General features: G+C 40.6%; 1 protein-coding gene across 17 annotated transcripts in view; it reads left to right on the forward strand.

Annotated features, from left to right (window-relative positions):
- Positions 1–23463, forward strand: part of foxp1.L (forkhead box P1 L homeolog) — a 612880-nt gene that overhangs the window by 534112 nt on the left and 55305 nt on the right. For all 17 annotated transcript variants that reach the window (XR_001935410.2, XM_018259171.2, XM_018259180.2 and 14 more), the window contains one exon: positions 15283–15387. Coding sequence is in view for 16 of the 17 variants with exons in the window: in XM_018259171.2 (XP_018114660.1) it covers positions 15283–15387 (105 nt within the window). In the remaining variant the exon portion in view is untranslated. The remainder of the gene's footprint in view (positions 1–15282; positions 15388–23463) is intronic.

A 23463-nucleotide genomic window follows, 5' to 3' on the forward strand; every position in this document is an offset into this window, starting at 1 on the left:
CAGCATATCACACCTTGTCACTGCTTATCTGCCCCACCGTTTGTGTATCTTATCGAGAGAAAAACAGCCGTGTTTTTAAAGTGGGAGGGGATTTTCCTGCCTGCTACAAGGTGCCATTTTAAGCCTTTATGTTTTTCTTTTCTGTACATGAGTCAAAGTGATCTTTCAGAGCAGCTGAAATAGGAATAACAGAAACCTGCAAAGTGTAAATATCAGGCATCATTGTGCCCTTACTTTGGCCGTAGAAGTTCTCACCAACCTACAAACTCTTTAGCTTGTTCACCACAAGTATAGTGATGAGTGGCTCCCAGCTGTCGTACAGTTTGAACATAACTGATTTGCTTGAGGGATTGGAATGTCCATGCACCCACGATTTGGGGAAGTATTCGGAGGTGGCAGAGATCTCTCCGCAGCTTTACGGCCGATTTTAATGTACAATTAGCCACCTTTCGGGGTAGTATTCTGAAGTGGCAGAGCTTTCCTTGTAGATTTAAAGCAGATTGCAGTATACAATCCAATCGCCTGACTTTTGAGGAAGTATCTAGAAGTGACAGAGATTTCTCCCTCTTAAAGGGATACTGTTATGGGAAAACATGTTTTTTTTTCAAAACGCATCAGTTATTAGTGCTGCTCCAACAGAATTCTGCACTGAGATTCCATTTTTTATATAATTTTAAAATCTGACATGGGGCTAGACATATTGTCAGTTTCCCAGGAGCCCCCAGTCATGTGACTTGTGCTCTGATAAACTTCAGTCACTCTTTACTGTTGTAGTGCAAATTGGAGCGATATCACCCCCCTCCCTTTTCCTCCCAGCAGCCTAACAACAGAACAATGGGAAGGTAACCAGATAGCAGCTCCCTAACACAAGATAACAGCTGTCTGGTAGATCTAAGAACAGCACTCAGTAGTAAAAATCCAGGTCCCACTGCGACACATTTAGTTACATTGAGTAGGAGAAACAACAGCCTGTCAGAAAGCAGTTCCATCCTAAAGTGCTGGCTCTTTCTGAAAGCACATGACCAGGCAAAATGACCTGAGATGGCTGCCTAAACACCAATATTATAAATTAAAAAAGATACACTTGCTGGTTTAGGAAAGAATGCTATTTACATGGTAGAGTGAATTATTTGCAGTGTAAACAGTGTAATTTAGAAATAAAAACGACACCATAAAAATCACGACACAATCCCTTCAATGTACAATTAACCACCTTTTGGGGTAGTATTGGCAGAGATTTCTCAGCAGATTTTAATGCACAGTTGCCCACCTTGTGGGGAAGTATTGATGTGATTTCCAAGCAGATTTAGAGCCGATTGGAATGTACAATTACCCACTTTTTGGGGTACTATTCAGAAATGGCAGAGATTTACATTTTGAGGAATTATCGAATTATCGGGAGAAGTATTGAGATTTCTCAGCAGGTTGATAGCAGTTATCAGTTTATTAACACTCGACTCTTGGGGTAATATATTTGAGCGTGGCAGAGAATTCTCAGCAGATTGCATAGTGATGTGTTCTAAATACAACTGACAACATCACTTATGGTGCAAATAAGACCTTGAAGTGGGTCGACACCATTGGTGGAAGTGGCCCTGCATCAGCCACTGACTGAACCAATCCATAGTCAGCTTATTTTTAGCCGCCTTGCCAGTGGTTAATTGTGGGTTCCCTTCATCAGCCCTATACATCAGCCCTATACCTGGCAGTCACTGTGGGATTGTCCACTTGAACTTGAAATGGGAAAGTAATTTTATAAAAATGTAATTCTGACCATTTCTGGGGTAGGAAAGTACACACCCAAGGTACACACGTTTCAGCAACAAAAAAAACCTTTGGTTTTTAATTTCCTTTCACACCTTTTGCATGATAACAGACACTATTTTTTTTTTGTTCCTCTGCCAGTTTCCATATCGTTCAGCTCAGATAAACATGTTGATAGATGCTGAATCCTGCTGCGGTGCTGTGTAACAAATGTGCCGGTTTTGGGTGTTAAGGATGTTCTTGGGCCTTTATAACGTGGTATGCGACGTTTATCTATAGAAGAAAGTAAAATCTCTGGATTACATGCACTTACACAGTTCAGCTGCTGGCACACATTCCTTTTTCAAGAGTCCTTAATAACCAGATAGTGCTGCCTTCCTCAAGTACCTCTCTTTGGCAAAAAGGCAGCTGCTCTGATGCAACAGGCACACACACACCAGGCCAAGCAGGGCCCACATGCTTGTTATTCTCCCAGTATCCTCCCTAATTTTGAACTACTTGCAGGTATGCTTTCAGGGGCCTCATTCTGGAGTTCACAGGCAGCTCAGAAGCACTGGCACACTCTACACTGGTCTTGTTCTCCTCCTGGGCATTTCCTTGTGTGATGATTGAGCTCCAGGCCTCCTGACTAAGCTCAGTGTGACAGCCCTCTCCCTGCAGTCCTGAATAGTTTGTCTCTGGGAAGGGCTGCAGGGAATTCAATATGGCCTCTGGTGACCCTCTTTCTTCTACACCAAGACCAGGCTCCTTCCAGGTACTCCTTCAGGTGTCCCAAGGAGCTTGCAGCCCATCAGCTTGTTCCCCCACCAGTGACCAGGGTGGATTTCATCATCACTACACAAGGCTACGGAACAGGAGTCAGGGCGGCGTTGGAAAACCACAGGAAATGGTGGTAATGTCCCTCTTACCCCTACTCTTGGAGTAAGCAATGACTCACAGCAGCCAAAATCCCTATATAGCACTAGGCATCACTGATGTGAAGTGTTCAGTCGAAAGCAATGTCTATCCACACTAAGTACAGGAATTATCTTATTTATTTCTGAAGATCTCTCGAGTGTTTATGAATTTCAGTTTTCTTAATTTCCAGTAGAGCTCTGAAGGGTTAAATTGCCGCAATCAAGCCTTCGGTATCGCTTCCCTTCCAGCAGAAAAGGACCCTGCAGTCAACTTTAATGCGCTGATTGAATTACAGTGCATCTCTACCAGTAAGTGAGCAACATGTCATAGGAAGAGTGATGCCCACTGATTCATTTCAAGCAGGCTTGGCAGTCTGAGGAATACGGAGTACATTCTCTATTCTCACCAGACATATATTGTTGCGCGTTTGTCCTCGCGCTCACTATTGCATCCTGCATGCACCGCAACTAATGTGCACTGAATGCTGATCCTCTGGCTCTGTTGGACCTTCTCACACTCCCGATTTCAGGACATATTTATCCCATGGACAAGGTACACTCAGCAGCTTTCTAGACTTTCTAGATATGGCCAGGGATTGACCTCATTACACAAGTAGATCTTGTATGACAAGCTAAAGTATTAAATAAGTTCTTTTTTGGTCAGGTAATCAAGCAAGGAGATCTTTGCACCCTTAAATGGTGCACCAAAATAGGCTGACCCAATCATTTGGCCCTGCAGCTAATGATCAGGTCATGTGAAGGAACCTTTTGCAGAACACTGTGTCCTTAGGCAATGTTGTCTTAATTGTTGGTTGATGGAATGTTCCACCTGGCTCAGTATCAATATCTCAATGAGTAGCAAAGGGTAGATCGGTTGGCTAGGACTGTGTATCTCAGGATTACTGTCTTTAGGAGTAAAGTCAAGGGCTTTGAAAAGCAGTATCTGAGCGTAGTAAGAGTGGTGTAAAGAGTAGCCAACGTGAAGCTATCGTTGAAGCTGTCCGAACATGCTCTAAGTTGCAGATCCTCAACCACTGAAGGACAATAGATCAGCCACTTAAATAAATGGGCCCCTCAAAGTTTGGACAGTAGGGCATCAAGAGGAAAGTTGCAGTGCCAAGAGTTATTACCCTTTTATAGGCAGGGCATCATGGCAGCTTCGGCGCTCAACAGGTTGCAGTCTGCATAAAAATGACTGATGGGCATTTGGTTTCTGCTCTTCACTCCGACTCTCTCCTACTTTCAATAAATAAAATAACAATTACGAATCGGCGCGTTTGCATCGATGAAAACATTAGCAAGAGCTCTGGGGTTTGGCGCACAGCAATCTGTTAAGGAGATAAATAATCTGATTTGGCGTGACACTCCTACTCCACTCTCTAATTTGTCTTACACAAGGAAAATCATAATTAAATCATTCAGGGTAAGCCCTTGAGTGTAGAGAAGGGGAGGGATGGATAAAAATAAATCCACCCAGTTTGGAAACGATTGCCGATCGAGACTGAGCCTGCCGCGCTACAGTATTTATCAATATTCAGTGCTGCTTAGGAGCGAGTATTACTGTATCATTGCTCTGGTGGGTTCTGTACCTCAAATGAACATTTCCCCATCCAGCCACGAGCGTTGTCTTCATTAGGATTCTGCAGCACATGCCATTTGCTTGCTTTCATTTCTTACGTTCCCTTTCCCCTTCTCTGGGAAATGTAATATTGTTAAGTGTTCGGAACCAAGGTGCCCGGCCAGTCACAAGCAATCTATCATGTAGTTTAGTATTTAACAAATTAGCAGCAAATCCTATAACAAATCAAACATAGGAAACTATTTATTCAGTATAGTGAATACAGAATAGGAAGGATTAGTTTCTGCAACTTGAGTTGCTTTTAGGGGCACCCTCTCTCCATCTACCTGCTATCCTACTGCCACACTCCATTCCCAGAGACTATTATCCACTGTTACTATAGGTATCATCTCTCCCTACTATACCTGCTATCCCACAGTCACACTCCCTTCCCAGAGACTATTATCCCACTGTTACTATAGGCACCATCTCTCCCTACTATACCTGCTATCCCACAGTCACACTCCCTTCCCAGAGACTATTATCCACTGTTACTATAGGTATCATCTCTCCCTACTATACCTGCTATCCCACAGTCACACTCCCTTCCCAGAGACTATTATCCACTGTTACTATAGACACCATCTCTCCCTACTATACCTGCTATCCCACAGTCACACTCCCTTCCCAGAGACTATTATCCCACTGTGACTATAGACACCATCTCTCCCTACTATACCTGCTATCCCACAGTCACACTCCCTTCCCAGAGACTATTATCCACTGTTACTATAGGTATCATCTCTCCCTACTATACCTGCTATCCCACAGTCACACTCCCTTCCCAGAGACTATTATCCACTGTTACTATAGACACCATCTCTCCCTACTATACCTGCTATCCTACAGCCACACTCCCTTCCCAGAGACTATTATCCACTGTTACTATAGGCACCATCTCTCCCTACTATACCTGCTATCCCACAGTCACACTCCCTTCCCAGACTATTATCCACTGTTACTATAGGCACCATCTCTCCCTACTATACCTGCTATCCTACAGCCACACTCCCTTCCCAGAGACTATTATCCACTGTTACTATAGGCACCATCTCTCCCTACTATACCTGCTATCTCCCAGTCCCTTCCCAGAGACTATTATCCCACTGTTACTATAGGCACCATCTCTCCCTACTATACCTGCTATCTCACAGTCCCTTCCCAGAGACTATTATCCCACTGTTACTATAGGCACCATCTCTCCCTACTATACCTGCTATCCCACAGTCACACTCCCTTCCCAGAGACTATTATCCCACTGTTACTATAGGCACCATCTCTCCCTACTATACCTGCTATCCCACAGTCACACTTCCTTCCCAGAGACTATTATCCCACTGTTACTATAGGCACCATCTCTCCTTACTATACCTGCTATCTCACAGTCACACTCCCTTCCCAGAGACTATTATCCCACTGTTACTATAGACACCATCTCTCCCTACTATACCTGCTATCCCACAGTCACACTCCCTTCCCAGAGACTATTATCCCACTGTTACTATAGACACCATCTCTCCCTACTATACCTGCTATCCCACAGTCACACTCCCTTCCCATAGACTATTATCCCACTGTTACTATAGGCACCATCTCTCCCTACTATACCTGCTATCCCACAGTCACACTCCCTTCCCAGAGACTATTATCCCACTGTTACTATAGGCACCATCTCTCTCTACTATACCTGCTATCCCACAGTCACACTCCCTTCCCAGACTATTATCCACTGTTACTATAGGCACCATCTCTCCCTACTATACCTGCTATCCTACAGCCACACTCCCTTCCCAGAGACTATTATCCACTGTTACTATAGGCACCATCTCTCCCTACTATACCTGCTATCTCCCAGTCCCTTCCCAGAGACTATTATCCCACTGTTACTATAGGCACCATCTCTCCCTACTATACCTGCTATCTCACAGTCCCTTCCCAGAGACTATTATCCCACTGTTACTATAGGCACCATCTCTCCCTACTATACCTGCTATCCCACAGTCACACTCCCTTCCCAGAGACTATTATCCCACTGTTACTATAGGCACCATCTCTCCCTACTATACCTGCTATCCCACAGTCACACTTCCTTCCCAGAGACTATTATCCCACTGTTACTATAGGCACCATCTCTCCTTACTATACCTGCTATCTCACAGTCACACTCCCTTCCCAGAGACTATTATCCCACTGTTACTATAGACACCATCTCTCCCTACTATACCTGCTATCCCACAGTCACACTCCCTTCCCAGAGACTATTATCCCACTGTTACTATAGACACCATCTCTCCCTACTATACCTGCTATCCCACAGTCACACTCCCTTCCCATAGACTATTATCCCACTGTTACTATAGGCACCATCTCTCCCTACTATACCTGCTATCCCACAGTCACACTCCCTTCCCAGAGACTATTATCCCACTGTTACTATAGGCACCATCTCTCTCTACTATACCTGATATCCCACAGTCACACTCCCTTCCCAGAAACTATTATCCCACTGTTACTATAGGCTCTTCCTACTATTAGTAGGTTATTCCTACTATTGTTGCTTTACAAAAAAGGTAACAGGGTTGGTGTGCATCAGGGGTGAATAAGTTAAGAACACCTTCTAAAAAGTTTTTAAACACGGAAGTTTGTAATGTTCATAATGTCCTGAAGATATTCTTCTTCTTGTGATTTTCTCCCTTGTTCTTTTGTTAGTACAGTGTTAGGGCATTTAGTAGGTTCAGGAGGAATAATGTGCTTCTCCAGCAAACTATGAGCAGATTAGAATGTACTTGTTGTTTGTTCCTGATTGGTTTGGATGTTCTTCCCGTGTTATGTTGTCTATTAATCTAAAAAGCCAAGGTCGTTAGCCTATGTTTTAAATAAATATTCCTGCGTAACTGTTAATCCATCCCGATTCTGCGGCTTTTAGCCTGGCTAATGATTAAGCCCATATACAATACATATAGGAGCTGTTTGTATCGAAGTTCCGTTTAAAGTGACTGTGTGTAAACAGAGAGAAATGTCTTTTTAGTGATGTGACATTTCCTGACAGAGAAGTTGAATGTTCAAGTAGAACTGCACCTGTTTGGTCACCCAAGTGTTACAAGGGGAAGAGAAGGGGGTTATTTCACACAGTAATTTTACATAAGAACGTAATGGGGAGATTTAAAAAAGAAAAAAAAATCTTAGCCGTAGACTGCCGAGAGTTGAGATCTCTTTTTCAGTACATTGACCGTAGCAGCCAGAGGCGAAACTATTTACAGTGCTATCCCTGTGAACGGAACAGACTGCCATATGGACGCAGACACTAAACAAGCTGTACGAATGTTGGCGGCAAGAGCCTGGGGGACTGGCCTATATTAACGCCACCTGTGAAGTGGAAATTGTGTTCCGTGCCTGAATTACATTTGCGAGGGCCTATCGCAAAGTTAAACACAAAAAGAAAATTAGAGAGCAGGGAATTTGTGTTCTAGTCAATGTGATGCTTGATACCTCACGGAAAATCCCATAGGGAAAGTAGAGGCTGTGTTACTGGCAGGCCAGCAATATACTGTGCCAATTAGCGGCGGCATTGGGGGATTTTAGTCAATTTCTGTTTTCTTTTAAGGCTAAATTAGGGTTTCAAGAAAATTTAAATTAATTTCAATTTCATAACATAAATATCTTTATTTATTATCCACTGTTCGCTCTTACTTCGTGAGGCTCAAACATCCCCTACAAGATGTTTTTCTTTGTAATTTGGCCTATGTACCAAACTGATCATTTCACAAAATCTTAAAAAGTATTAAAAATGTGCAGTTGATACTTTCCTATTTTATAAACTCTCTTATAAGACTCTCTTTGGCTAAAAATAATCTTCTTTTCCAACACATTTTTGATGCATTTCTGTTTGACATTTTTTAAACTCGTTCCATGATTTGACAGATTTTATTATGGAAATTATGATGAGAATTAACTGACATTTTCCCTGGACTTTCAAAGGTACATTCATGAAATCTTATTTTCTGTTCAACTTCAGATAATTTCTACTATATTTTTTTACACTTTTTTATTTTTATTAGTTTTCAATTTTGACCAAGTTTTTGTTGAAAAACTATGATGAGAATTAATGAACATTTTCCCTGGACTTTTGAAGGAACATTCATAAAATCTTATTTTCTGTTTATTGGGTTCGACTTTAGATAATTTCCACTATATATATATATATATATATATATATATATATATATATATATATATATATATATATATATATATATATATATATATATATATATATATATATATATATTTTATTTATATATATATATATATATATATATATATATATATATATATATAAAAATTAGCAGAAAGGACCAGCACTCCGTGTTCCAAAAGAATTCAACGGTTTATTCAAAAACTCAGTGTCTCCAACGTTTCGACAGTCTTTGGGGTCTTTATCAAGGATGATCCTTGATAAAGACCCCAAAGAGGGTCGAAACGTTGGAGACACTGTGAGTTTTTGAATAAACCGTTGAATTCTTTTGGAACACGGAGTGCTGGTCCTTTCTGCTAATTTTCATATATAACTACATTTGACCTAGCACCCGGCAAAAAAACGCATGTGAAGGAGTGCGGGTATTGTCTATATTTTTGTTATATATATATTTTTACACTTTTCTATTTTTGCTACAGGTTTGGGATTTGTTACCTGGAAACTCGTTATCCAGAAAGCTCCGAATTATGAAAAGGGCGTCTCCCATAGACTCCATTTTATTCGAAATAATCCAAATTTAAAAAAATAAATAAATAAAAAAGAACCTTATACTAGACCCCAACTAAGATATAATTATTGGAAGCAAAACCAGCCTATTGGGTTTATTTATGGTATGAAGTTCCAAATTACAGAAAGATCTGTCATCTGGAAAACCCCAGCTCCCGAGCATTCTGAATAACGGGTCCCATACCTGTAGTTTTAAATTTTGGCCGAGTTTTTGTTGAAAAATGTAGTGTGTTCTAGAATTTATATTTTTAGCCATGCTTATTCTTTATAAAAAAAAAAATTCAGAATTATTGGGGTTTCGGTTACATTTTACAATTTCAACTTCATTTTCATTTCTTCAAAGTTTAACTGTTTTTGTGGTTTATAAATACAGCCCTATTATAAAATAGAAATTAAATTTGGTAAATTTTACGATTCTAATATCTTGAAGCCTCAAGAAAATGGCCCTTGGATAATGCCCACAATCAGTGTGGTTTACAGTTTTATTCCTTATGATTTTTTTTACACAAACTACAATATTGGCACACAGTTTGCAGTTTGGGTGCTGCTCTGTATCCTAGGTGGGTAGAAGGGTGCCTTCATAGAAAAGGAACTGAATCTACAACCCGCTGGAGCATAAAATCACGGTATCACAATGAGGAAGAATTTAATAATAGGCAAAATCAAACAATTTCCACATTTTCAAATCCGTTCTTGTTTTCGTGTATACCTATAAGGGCAGAGTCACACGTGCATATTCAGGGAGATTTAGTGGCCCGGCAACAAATCGGCTATTCGTTGGGCGACTAATCTCCCTGAATTGCCTTCCCGCCGACTAGAATCTAAATCGTCGGTGGGATGGCACTCGGAGCGCTTAAGTTTTTCAAAGTTGCCCGAAGTCTCCTCGTGAGGCAACTTTGGGCGACTTCGGAAAACTAAGCACTCCGAGTACCATCCCACCGACTATTTAGATTCTAGCTGGCGGGAAGGCAATTCAGGGGGATTAGTCGTCCCGAAGAAGAGCCGGTTTGTCGTCGGGCGACTAATCTCCCTGAATCTCCACGTGTGTCTCTGCCCTAAATAAGAGATTTGATATAGTTGCTTAATAAACCTCCTATAGGACAGCGCAAGATAATATTCTTAAAATTAATGACTGTGTTGATTATGGTGATGATGGAGACCGCCACCACCATGCCAATTACAATATGGCGGCTTTCTGTTTGTATATATATATAAATGCCAATGTACAAAAAGATCTCATACTTTATCATTTGAAATGAGTGACAGATAATCGCTGCATGTTAATAGGACATGTTTTTCCTTTACTTTTTGAGGAGGGGTAGAGTTTGCTCTTACCCTGGTTTTGAAGCGTGCAACAAATTTCCCAAGGCACTGAAGATCTTGTTGGGAAATGAAATTACTAATCCAATTATCCCTTTAAAACCCCGACGCAGAAGATTGCCTAACCCTCCATATGTTTGTGTAAACACTGCAAGATAAACGAACGCAGATTTTATTGGCATTTTCCATAGGCTCTTGAAAGTACAAAGGTTGCTTGGCTTATTTCTGTTTGTTAGGTGTGGCTCCAGTTAATTTGCTGTGTTTTATAAAGCAGATGTCACGCTAACAGGCTGAACCTAACCCTTTTTTTCTTCTTAGGATTCTTACTGAAAAATATAGAAGCTGAGTGCTTATTGTAGAATGTTAAGAAACACTCTGATGGCAAAACTATCCTATTGTTTTTTTTTAATGTTTAAAGGAGAAGGAAAGGCTAAAACGAAGTAAGCCTTATCAGAAAGGTCTATAGAAATACACCAGTAAACCCCCAAAGTAATGTTGCTCTGAGTCCTCGGTCAAAAGAAACACAGCATTTCTTTACTTCTTTTGTGTACTCATGGGCTTCTGTATCAGACTTCTTAATTTCAGCTTAAACCTCCAGGGCTAGGGCTTGAGCATGCTCAGTTTGCTCCTCTCTCATCCTCCCTTTTCCCCCTCCCTTTCCCCCTCCCTGCTGTAATATGAGCCCAAAGCTATGAGCGAGCAGGGAGATACTCAGGCAGGAAGTGATGTCACACCAAGCTAATATGGCAGCTGCTATCCTAAACAGAGAGAGCTTCTAAAGCTGTTATGTTAAATAATTCTGCAGAATAAATACAGTGTTATAGCTTGCACTATTGTGTCTAATCTATTGGCAATAAACTGCCTCTGTAGCTTTCTTTCTTCTTTAAAGATGATGTCACAATGGACACTAATTAGCCATTAATTTTTGCCATGTTTCCCATTGAGTTGGTGGTGGCAGGAAGTAATTTCAGGGAATTTTTAGCATTCACCAATAGCTTTGGCACAGTGATCCATTTCTGGAAAACCCATGTATTTCTCAATCCTGTACCTGTACTAATCTGTTAAACTGTATTTTTTTTCAAGACTATTATCTGTTTCCTTTATTTATTAATTCATTTATTCCCAACAACATAGGTTTAAAAAAATCAGGAAGTTTTCGTCCACGCCCATGATCATTTTAGGCCATACCCATTATACAATTTGTACAAAGTATCACATTTCCTAATATTTCTTTAAAAGATAATACTCCATGACCAGTTTCGGACTGGGTGTCTGGGTCTGTTGCCTAGAAGGCCCACCACCCTCACCCTCAAGGGGGTTGGGCCCACAGACCTGGCCGCATATCTCGGCCAGCAAAGGTGCCCGCAGCAGGAGTTTTGGGCCCTTCATGGAGGGAGGAAGGAAGGCAGTAGTGATGTGCTGGTCGTGTTATTCCTGACCCGACACCCACCCTCCCTGCTCCCGCCCTGGCTCGATCTTTGGGTTCCTTTCCCACGCCGACCCGCCAATGGCATCACAAAAGGGGCGAGCAGGTGCGCGTCTATAAAAGTTAAGTTCGGAAGCCAGCATTTCTAAGGTCACAGGCGTGGTCACAAGAGCTCAACCCACACCCGCCTGCGACCCGGAAAGGGGAGTGCAAGGTCGGACAGAACCAGCCCGACCCGTGTCGGGCTGGCCGCTCATCACTAGAAGGCATCGGTCCTGAGTCAGCTGGGTCCATAAGGGTCAGAGCCCTCCGTGTTTTTTCCCGGTACCCTGCCCCTCCAGTCCAACTTTGTCTTTGACTATACTAAGGACCCCAGCACACTTTGCAACTCTGAATTTCATAGTTTTTTCATTATTAGCTGACTTCAGTATGTATGGAGTCCAGAACAGTTGCCTAGTTTTCCTAGAAGGCTCAAATTATCTCAGAAATAATCACTGTACTCCGAACATAGAGGGTTTCTTGAACTAGAATAAAGATTCTTTTTTCCTTATTCTTTTCCTCTTCCTAATATGGTTCATCAGTGGCCGGGTGCAACAGTAACTTGTCTCTCAACAAGCGCATGTTCAGGATCAAAGCATCTTATGACTTGGATCAGAGCAGCTAAATCATTTATTTATTGATTGGAAGCTCAGTCAAAGGATTAACCCTTTGGCTGCAAAGCTCGCTTCGTTTCAGGATGCGGCCTTACTAAATAAGCAGTGAGCAGTGTTTGAAGACACAATGGAGGTTAAGACTATTTAGCTTGAATTTTTCATGTGACTGAAGTTATGTGGATGCATCTCTATAACTTGAACTGCTGAAGGCTATGGGAAACATGGTGCTCTCTAGGCTTTGGGAAATATTTCATTAAATATTTTTTCTGCATAATTAAACTTTTATTTATTTGGATGTCCTTACCGTAAGTCTACCAAAAACCATGTAAACATTAATTGAATCCAATAGGCGGGTTTTGCCTCAAATAAGGATCAATTATATCTTAATTGGGATCAAGTACAAACTACTGTTGTCTTAGGGGCCCATTTTCTTAGCTCGAGTGAATAGAGGAAAAAAACGTTGAATTTCGAATGTTTTTTTGGCTACTTCTACCATCGAATGGGCTACTTCGACCTTCGAATCGAACGATTCGAACTAAAAATCATTAGACTATTCGATAGTCGAAGTACCCCCCTAGTTCGCCACCTAAAAGCTACCAAAGTCAATGTTAGCCTATGGGGAAGGTCCCCATAGGCTTTGCTAGCTTTTTTTGGACAAAAATAGTTCCATCAATAGATTAAAATCCTTAGAATCGAACGCTTCGAAGTATTTAATTGTTCGATATTCAAAGTCGAAGGATTTAACTTTGACAGTCAAAAATCGAGGGTTAATTAACCCTCGATATTCGACCTTAAAGGAGAAGGAAAGCTACGGAGGCATTTTATTGCCAATAGATTAGCTGCAATAGTGCAAGCTAGAATGCTATATTTATTCTGTAGAATGTTTTACCATACCTGAGTAACAGCTCTAGAAACTCTCTGTTTGTTTAGTATAGCAGCTGCAGTATTAACGTGGGGTGACATCACTTCCTGCCTGAGTCTCTCCCTGCTCTGGGCTCAGATTACAGTAGAGCGGGGGGGGGGGGAGAGAGGAGCAAACTGAGCATGCTCTTGCCCAGGGCAATGAGGTTTAAGCTGAAGGCAGGAAGTCTGATACAGAAGCCCATGTGTACACAATAGAAGGAAAGAAATGTGCTGTTTCTTTTGACAGGGGACTCAGAGCAGCATTACTTTGGGGATTTACTGGTATATTTAGATGGACCTTTCTGATAAGGCTTACTTAGTTTTAACCTTTCCTTCTCCTTTAAGTAAATTTGCCCCTAAATGTTGAGAAAAAGGAAATCATTTAAAACATTTTTAATTATTTGATTGAAATTGGTCTAACAGATTTCTGGATAACTGCTCATACCTGTACTGTCATGAACACTTAAGTCACATTCCGCACATAAAAGAATAACGTAAAGCCATGTGACCTTATAACTTTTAATTATTTGCCATGGGTAACTAGACTTGCTTTAAATATTGTAACTTTTTTCTACTCAGTACTGCCCCTCTCTCTGTGTTTCTCGGAGCAAATTTTCAAAGCAAAGTTTTGTGCAACAAGACACCACCAAATTAAAGCTTAAGAGTATGGCTTTGCCTTTTAAATGTTTCACCAAATTTTACCTTTTGAATTTTTGTTTAAAAAAAAACTAAAGGGCCATTAGGTTACTGGTAAGTAGGGGAGAACAGAATGTGAAGTCTTATGCAAAGCATGGTGCATAAAACGGATACTGTGTATAAAACAGGCAATGGCTTTTTTTTTTTTTAATGGGGAAATTCTGAAGAATAAGACAAATTTTCCCTAATGAAAGAAAATTAAATTTTTGGTGTACATTCATTAAAAGAGTTCAGAGAGTTTGAAGTTCTTTCAAAGGGTAAGGGCACACGTGAAGATTTAGGGAGATTTAGTCGCCCGGCGATAAATCTCTTCTTTGGGCGGCTAATCTCCCCGAACTACCTCCCACCGGCTAGAATCTTAATCGCCGGCGGGATGGCACTCGGAGCACAAAGTTTCCTCGTGCGGCAACTTCGGAAAACGAAGTGCATCGATTGCCATCCAGCCGGCGTTTACATTCTAGCCGGCGGGAGGCAGTTCGGGGTGATTAGTCGCCCCGAAGAAGAGGCAGTTTGTCGCTGGGCGACTAAATCTCCCCGAATCTGAGCGTGTCACTGCCCTAAATGCAATTTGTAAAGCAATATCAGATTTAACTTTTAATAACAATTGCAGATTTAAAATCATTGACAGTTTTTAATAAACGCATTTTAGGGAATTGCTTAGAATAACGGTTTCTTGTTTCAGATTTCACCTGGTTTTGACTGGAGTTTCCTAGTCATGTTATATAAAATCAGTGATTTTTCTTTTTATCTGTACAGGTATTGGATCCGTTATCCAGAAAGCTCCGAATTGTCTCCCCTTGACTTCATTTTATCTAAATAATCCAAAATGATTCCCTTTTTCTGTGTAATAATAAAACAGCAGCTTGTACTTGATCCCAATTAATCCTTATTGGAGGCAAAACCAGCCTATTGGGTTTATTTAATATTTATATGATTTTCTAGTAGAATTAAGGTATAAAGATCCAAATTACGGAAAGATCCCTTATCCAGAAAATCTCAAGTCCCGAGCATTTTGGATAAGAGGTCCCATACCAATATTGGAAAATTGCTGTGAATTAAACTTTGTTTCGTTAAATATTAAAATGTTATTATTTAGTGCATTTGGTTGAGCTTTCGCCTTTGATCCTATATGTTAATAACATTTCTTATGAAGCCTGCTTATGTTTGTGACTGTGCGGCACTATACTCGCCTGGAATTCGTATGTAGACTAGTCAGTAATATTGTGAATCCGCTTCATTTTCAGCTCATCCCATGAGGAGTACACGCAGAACCACTCATTGTATGGACACGGCGTGTGCAAGTGGCCGGGCTGTGAAGCTATATGTGATGATTTCCCATCATTTCTAAAGTAAGTCCTGATATTTGATTGGTACAAACTCCGCTCTCATTGGACAGATTGTACAATGCTCTGATTTCATTACAAATGATTGGTCTAAGTAAAACTACACGGTAGCAGCAGAAAAAAACAAACATACAAATATCATTCTAATATTTGGATAGGGAAGATGAAATTCTCCATTCTCTTGCACTATACCAGGGTAGGTATGTGAAAAGAAAGGGCTACTTATACTGACAGTTGCAAAGAGGCTAAATAAAAGAAATGGCTCTGTATCTGGTTAAATACCAAACTCAGGCAGGTTAGACGGAACATGATAATAAATACTTGTAAATAGCAGGTGCCTGAATGGGAAGGGCTGTGGGTCTCTGACCCCACGGCTGCCGTTATCTGACAAGTGGGCATTCCAGAGCTCCAACGCCATAATGTTCAAGTGTCAAGTATGAAAATTTCATAATCTTTGTTTCGTATGCGGCATTCCAAGCATGCACCGCCGGAACAGTGAGGCTCATTCTGCTATTTTAAGTAAGTTGTAGTAGCTTGGTGCTTGTGTAGACGTCCGTTAAAAGGAACATTATAACGACACTGAATATTTATTTGATGCCTTTTTAAATCATTGCTGTGTAAAGATGGCCATACACGTTAGTTAACCTCCCTGTATGTTTTTGGAATGTGAGAAGAAACCAGAGTACCTTGAGGATCATACTACATACTTAATACCGCTGCAGCACCTCTTTGTTGCAAAGAGTGAAAAGTTTAATCCTGGTTGTCCGACCTCAACAATTTAACTTTAAAGGGATACTGTCATGGGAAAAAAATGTTTTTTCAAAATGAATCAGTTAATAGTGCTGCACCAGCAGAATTCTGCACTGAAATCCATTTCTCAAAAGAGCAAACAGATTTTTTTATATTCAATTTTGAAATCTGACATGACATAGACATATTGTCAATTTCCCCCCCAGCAGCCTAACAACAGAACAATGGGAAGGTAACCAGATAGCAGCTCCCTAACACAAGATAACAGCTGCCTGGTAGATCTAAGAACAGCACTCAATAGTAAAAACCCATGTCCCACTGAGACACATTCAGTTACATTGAGAAGAGAAAATCAGCAGCCTGCCAGAAAGCATTTCTCTCCTAAAGTGCAGGCACAAGTCACATGACTGGGGGCAGCTGGGAAATTGACAAAATGTCTAGCCCCATGTCAGATTTCAGAATTGAATATAAAAAAATCTGTTTGCTCTTTTGAGAAATGGATTTCAGTGCAGAATTCTGCTGGAGTAGCACTATTAACTGATGCGTTTTGAAAAAACATTTTTTTTTTTTCTTTAAACTTTTTGCAACAAAGAAGTGCTGCAGCGGTATTTTTTATTGCATGCCTGGCAAAGACTTTCTGTACTGCTTTGCTCTTAACTCACAAGGTTATACAAGGTGGTACACACAATTTCTACTACTCTGCATACTATATACTCATGACAGATAGTGCCCAGGCTGGAAATGAACCAAGGACCATGGCACTGAGCCACTATGCATCCCAAATAGAGTTTGATGCTCCTTAAAGGAGAAGTAAATTCATTAAAAAAAAAAACCCTACCCTTCATTGACCCCCTCCCCCCCAGCCTAGCTGCTACCCTGGGCAAATGCCCCTTACTTTTTACTTTCAACTTGGTGCAGATTCACGGCATCGGAGTTCACAGCAGCCATCTTTTTCTCTTTGGTCTTTATTGGGAAGTAAATTCCATATAACCAGAAGAAGACCAGATGAAGACCAAAGAAGAAGAAGATAGATGCCGTGAACTCCAATGCCGTGAAACTGCACCGAGGGGTAAGTAAAAAGTTAGGGGCATTTGCCCTGGGTAGCAGCTAGGCTGAGGGAGAGGAGGGAGGGTGGGCTATGTAGGGGTTAGGGTTTTTTTTTTAATAAGGGGTTTACTTCTCTTTTAACATTGGTGTAGGCCTGATGCTTGTTGGTCTACCCACACATCTAGGGAAATTTTGCAATAGAATATGTATATAGGTGTAAGTGTGCTCTGGCACAACACTTTTCCAGCAGATTTTGGGCAGGTGATCATCTTGACCCCACCCCTTGCCCACCTTGTTTATGACTCCAGCACACCCTGGTCCCCCGACCAGCTGCCATCTTTTGTTTTTTTATTCATGGTCGGCCTCAACTACTCCAGAGGTATTCGTGATAGGTGTTTCAGGCACAGGTATATAAGTGATGGTCAGTTTGAATTCACAATGGCAAATTGCGGGTTAGTTTAGGGGCGGTGCATCATTCATAGATATATCCCTATATCCCCTTCTTTGGAATATAATGGGGCTGCACTTCTACAAAGTTTTGATTCCATCCAGCAAGTTATAGATTTTGTTTGCTGTAGTTCCCTGTGCAAATTGGCTCTGTACCTGGTGCAAGTGCCTTGTACAGTCTGAGCTCAGCATTTCTCCAGCAGCCGACAGGTTAACCGTGCCAAACAGCAGCGAGTTAGTCTGTACAGTTAAATGTTTATATAATAGGTGGAGATTTGTTTTCTTGGGGAACGAGGAAGTGCTAAGTATTGAAAAGCTAAATGTACGAAATTTTGCATGAAAAAGTGCAAGAAAAACGCGAATTCGACAGAAATTCATGATTAATAAATTGCCTTTCTAATATATTCAAAGTTCCTTTCTGTGCAGTTTCTAAGGGGGACGTGTTGGAGCTTTCCAATGTTTTCACAAGTGTTTTTATCTTGGTAACATCTTGTTTACTTTACTTGCCTGCCTAAAACTACTTGGAACATGTTAAGAAAACATTTCAAAAAGTTCCTACAAAGAGGCTTTTGTTGAGCAGCGAGTTTGTGCCGTGCAGCTCACAAAGGTGTTAACTTTCAACCCCTTAAGCACTTCCACATGAAATTCCAGAACCGATGTTTGTGGTTTTGGAAAAACAACGTGTGTGTTAAAGAAACCAGGTATGGGCTAATACGCGATGAAGAGGGGCCCGGAAATAGTAAATTGTTTCAAACGCATTAATTACGATCATTTGCATGTCAGGGAAATGTAATGACGGAATTGGTAATCAGTGAGCAGCTTTGCCCCACCACCACCAAAAAATTATGTATATACAGTATGAAGCTTGATGGTGTCGACAATTAAAGCAGTGACTCTTATCTTTTGGGCCAGCACCCATGTTCTCCCTTTAGTATGATGAACGTTCCTTCTGCAATAAAGGAAATGTATTTTTCATCGGGTCCTTTGCTGTGCTGAAGTCACAGAATTAAATTAAGTTCCGTTCAGATATCCCGGACTTGAAAGGTTGCTATACCTTTTTTATTATTATTACTTTAAGGTCTCCATCATTCAACCAGCTTCAAAGATTTGGACATGCCCAAAAACTGTGGCCCGGGAAATGCTAGTGTCGCCCAATCTTTAATGGAGAGAAAAAAAGGTATAATCACTGAGGGAGGCCAAAATATTAGGAACCCACTATTGTTTACGTTGGCTGGTGCTCCTCAGTGTCAGACTGGCCCACCGGGATACCAGGAAAACTCCCGGTGGGCCCAGGTGTCAGAGGGCCTCTTGCTTCATGGCATTCAATTTAGCCTATTCTTTCTGGAAACAAAGAGGCTTAATCGAAGAACACAGTATAAGTAAAGTATGTAGAGAAAAGACAAGAAGAATGAAGTGGTTGAGTAAGAAGGAATAATAGTTTGGAAAGTGGGCCCTCAGCCTAAAGTTTTTTGGTGGGCCCCTGGCATCCCAGTCCAACACTGGTGCTCCTATTCACTGAAACCTACACCAGCCCAAGGTACTACTGTAAGAAGACTACACTGCCATCTTCATCCTGGATCCTCTCTTGGCCAGGAGTCATCTCAGCTGAAACACAAATAATTTACCATCTGGTTTTTATGGATTTCCACCTATTTTATCAGCCAGGCTCCCTTTGTCTAAAGATTACAGCCCCTAGACTCACTGCTGTTCGATGCCCCCATCCCCTCCCCTTTATTTGTGCAAATTTTCATCATCGGGACCAGAACAATGGGGATTGGCCCACGGAAAACGTAAAAAATTATTGTCCCCAGTGTTTCTGAACATGTGGGTGTGGTTGGGCATCATGCCGCCCCCTAAAATCCTGCCGCCCTAAGCCTGGGCCTTTTTCCACAAATCGGGGCCTGATTACAGCCAATCATGAGAGTGAGTTATTCTCAAAGTTATCCTTGCTATAAAAACAGATGCTCCTCTCAGCCGTCTCACATTGCCTACTTTTAGTAGATTTGGACGAAGAAAATCATAAAGCAGGAACTGAGCAAATTCCAGAAGAGCAGTGGCAGGCAAGAGGAAGACTTTTATTCGATTTGGCTTTATATCCATTTAGTATTAGTTTCATAAATAATTTTAATACACAGCCTGACTGAGTACGAGAGGATCTCCTGGTGGCCCCAGTCTGGGACAATTCCCACTAGCCCTTTCTTATTTCTACTGTAATCCAATATACTTTCTATAACGCTTTGCAGTGTCTCCATCTAATTGTTGTAAGAGTGGGCACTGAACATCAGGTTCTCTGCTGGCCCCTAGGAGGCCCTGACCTACACTATTCTTGAGAGTGGTGACCCTTTTTTTAAATCTAAGGTTTGAGATGTGATGGACATGAAGATAATGATATTTATCTATCAGAAGGTATAGCATACTTACATGCTTACAGTTTAATAGCAACACAGCTGTTATTAGCAGCTTTTGTGCTTAAGTGTAAAGGTTCTTTTACAGCAGAAATGTCTAACTTGTGTTACACTAGCGTGCTTCTACTCCCTGCAACCCCTGGAGGGAACAAAAGCCTGACATACCGGCTTTAAATGAACTTTCCCTAAGGCTTCTTCACTGCTGTTTTCATCTGACCCAAATAAACTCTCACCATTAGAATCATAGACTCTTTTTATGTTTGTTTTTATTAAAACCTTAAAAATATTGCACACACACACCAATAAACTTTGATTCTGCGAATATTATTTTTTCACAATTTATTGAAGATTTTGAATAGACATCGGGGCTGTTTTGTCACTTCAGTAAAGAAAAAAAAAAAGTCTTTTGTGTCTGTGAACTCAAGTTTAGGAACATTCAGTACAAGTTCTGGATATAAAGGTCAAAGTGACCTAAATACCACAGTGCCCTCTAGTGCTCCATGTTGATGTAAAAAGAATGTAAAGTACGAGCCCAACGCTGACTGCATGGACGTCTCTAACCTGCTTACAGGGTTACAAGGCCAGCATGGTGTGTTGGTAACAAGCAAGTTCCTCGAATGGTTCTGAGTTGGCATTGACGTTTGCTTGGGCGCCACTCACCCCAAACTTCGTTCAGGTGATCTTCAAAAACCTCCCCAGCATTCTTCTCCCGTCGTCTAAACATTTCCGGAGTTCAATTACTCGAGAAGACAGGGATCATCTTTAATTCACGCGCTTTTTTTTTTATTGACACTGTTGACCATATTACCGCTAAAAAAATTTATTGTTGGCTGTGGTGTCACAAAAAGACTGAGACAGCAATTTCGCCATTCAATAAAAGTAGTTAAAAACCTTTTAGAAAATCCATAATTTTGATGGCTGGTATTTCATAAATGTATAAATGGTACTTTTTAGCTGTCTCTTTAGGGAAAAATGTGTTTTATCACCTGCGCTACCTGGGTTAATGAAATTGTGTGTTGGAGTTTGGCCAGCAGATGAGATGAGATCATTCAAATGCATTGATAACCGGCAACAGGTCTCACCACATAAGCACGGGATCTTTTTTCAGAAACGTCTGTTATTTATTTCTGTGTATTTTATGTTTGGGCTAACGGCACGACAGCAGATTGCAGCTGGAGCAAAAGCACCCGAAACGTCCCCCCCACTGCCTTGTATTGACCGGAATGGGTGGCACCTGAATGGCACTAGACCTTTTACGTTGGGAGGGTGCGATTTTGAGCATTTCCACCCCTTAGAGGGAAACTCTCTATTGTCTCTTACAGGTTTCTCTGCTCTTGTGATTTTTAATTTTGTGCAACAGCCAGAGAACCTGGTGACCTTAAAAACGTCCGGCAAGCCAAAATAAACAATGAATTGTCCGTTGGTGCCTCACGGAGGAATTTACTTGCTTCAAATTACAGTTGCAATTCCTGTGCAGAAAAGAAAAAAAACAACTAGGTCTGTTCCGAAATTTGAAATAATCACTCAAACTCTCGGCTTCTTGTTTTAACTTCTTTCCATGCCTTTTTCGTGCGTCTCACTGTCTGTACATCAAATAAATACCAGCTCTAAATCCAACATCATCAGGTTTTTCTGCCTTTGACTCAGGATCTTCTTAATAGTTATGATGATTTATTAATCCAACCCCCCCATCTCTTTTCAATTCAATTTTTTTTTATTTGGTGTGTGTCCTGTGTTATTTAAAAAGTGGAATCGGTGTTGGCGTTGGTGACATCTGTCAGACAGAAGTCTTTGCTTCTCCCTTTTTTTTTTCTTTTTTTTGCTCGACTTTGAGTCAACTTCTCCCTGTGCACCTTTCTATAGAGATAAACAAGGGGCTGCATTGTTCTCTGAACTCCCCGGTGCTATTGAAGAATCTTTTTTTCAGATGTGTGTTAACTTTGCCTGGAACTTGAAAGGCTGTCAAAATAGCTTGTTGCCTAGAAATCGATGTTTCATACATATATATTTATTTATATATATCGGTGTGTGTTTATTGCAATAGTCTGGCATTACCGGCAATCACATTACAAATTCTACAGTTCCCGGATTATTGTTCTTATTGTGTCGTGCTCTCTTAATAGAATTGTAGAAAAATATCTCTGAAGGTTCAGATGAGACTCAAAGTGGGTTTTTGTTGCATTGGTTTTTTTATGTTTGGTTTTTTTTTTTTTTTTGGAAGTCTTTGCCTGTCCTTTGTAAAGAAAAGAATCTGGATCCACCAGTTTTCTGAAACACTTCAAAAACTTTATTGAATGGAGAGAATCCCATGGTTATTTGTGTTTATATGTTTCAAAAATTACATTTTAATAGTTTAATAAAACAGTGGCCCTCCAAAAACTCACGTTTATGAATTTTTGAGGGCAGACTTCTTAAAATTCAAAAAATTCTTATCAGATTCTCTAGGGTTTTTTTTATTCCCTGTGATTTGTTGCTCAAATTGTCTCCAAAATGTTTTAGAAAGGTTCCTATGGGCTGTAGAGCCATGTACACAGTTTCCAGAAGAAATACTGATATGCCTATTGATTTAACTAGATCTTGCCAGCTTTTAATCTGCAGGAGAAGCCAAATTTAATTTTTTTTTCTCGAAAAACATTTTTTGTTTTGACATTTGATCTAGAATATATAGGTACTGTATTTATAATCCAGAATGCTTGGGACCTGGGGTTTTTCTAAAAATAAAATGTGGATCACCTTTCCATTATAAACAATGATAACATTAAATTTACCCAATAAGATGATTTCTCACCAATATAGATTTATTCTAGCTTCATTAGGATCAAGTACAATGTACCAGTGGTGTAACTAGATGTTATTGGGCCCCACAGAAAATCATTTTTTAGGGCCCACCCAAATATCCATAGGTTGTCCTGTTTTGCCTATACAGCTATGGATCCTGTTATCCAGAATGCTTGGACCCTGGGGTTTTCCGAATAACAGATCTTTCCGTAATTTGGATCTTCATACCTTAAGTCTACTAGAAAATCATATAACCATTAAATAAACCCAATAGGCTGGTTTTGCTTCCAATAAGGATTAATTATATCTTAGTTGGGATCAAGTACAAGCTACTGTTTTATTATTACAGAGAAAAAGGAAATCATTTTTAAAAATTTGGATTATTTGATTCTAATGGAGTCTATGGAAGACAGCCTTTCCGTAATTCGGAACTTTCTGGATAATGGATCCCATACCTGTATATTGAAAAGGCTCATTAATTAGGGCCAAGAGCTCCTTGGCCCCCCCTGCAGCTACACCACTGCAAGGTACTATTTCATAATTACAGCAATTTTTAAAAATTTGAATTATTTGCTAAAAATGAAATCAATGGGAGATGGCCTGCCCATAATTTTGAGCTTTCTGGATATCAGGTTTCTGGATAAGGGATCCCATA

The sequence above is a fragment of the Xenopus laevis genome, chromosome 4L (genome assembly GCF_017654675.1).
Source record: "Xenopus laevis strain J_2021 chromosome 4L, Xenopus_laevis_v10.1, whole genome shotgun sequence".
Classification (NCBI taxonomy): Eukaryota; Metazoa; Chordata; class Amphibia; order Anura; family Pipidae; genus Xenopus; species Xenopus laevis.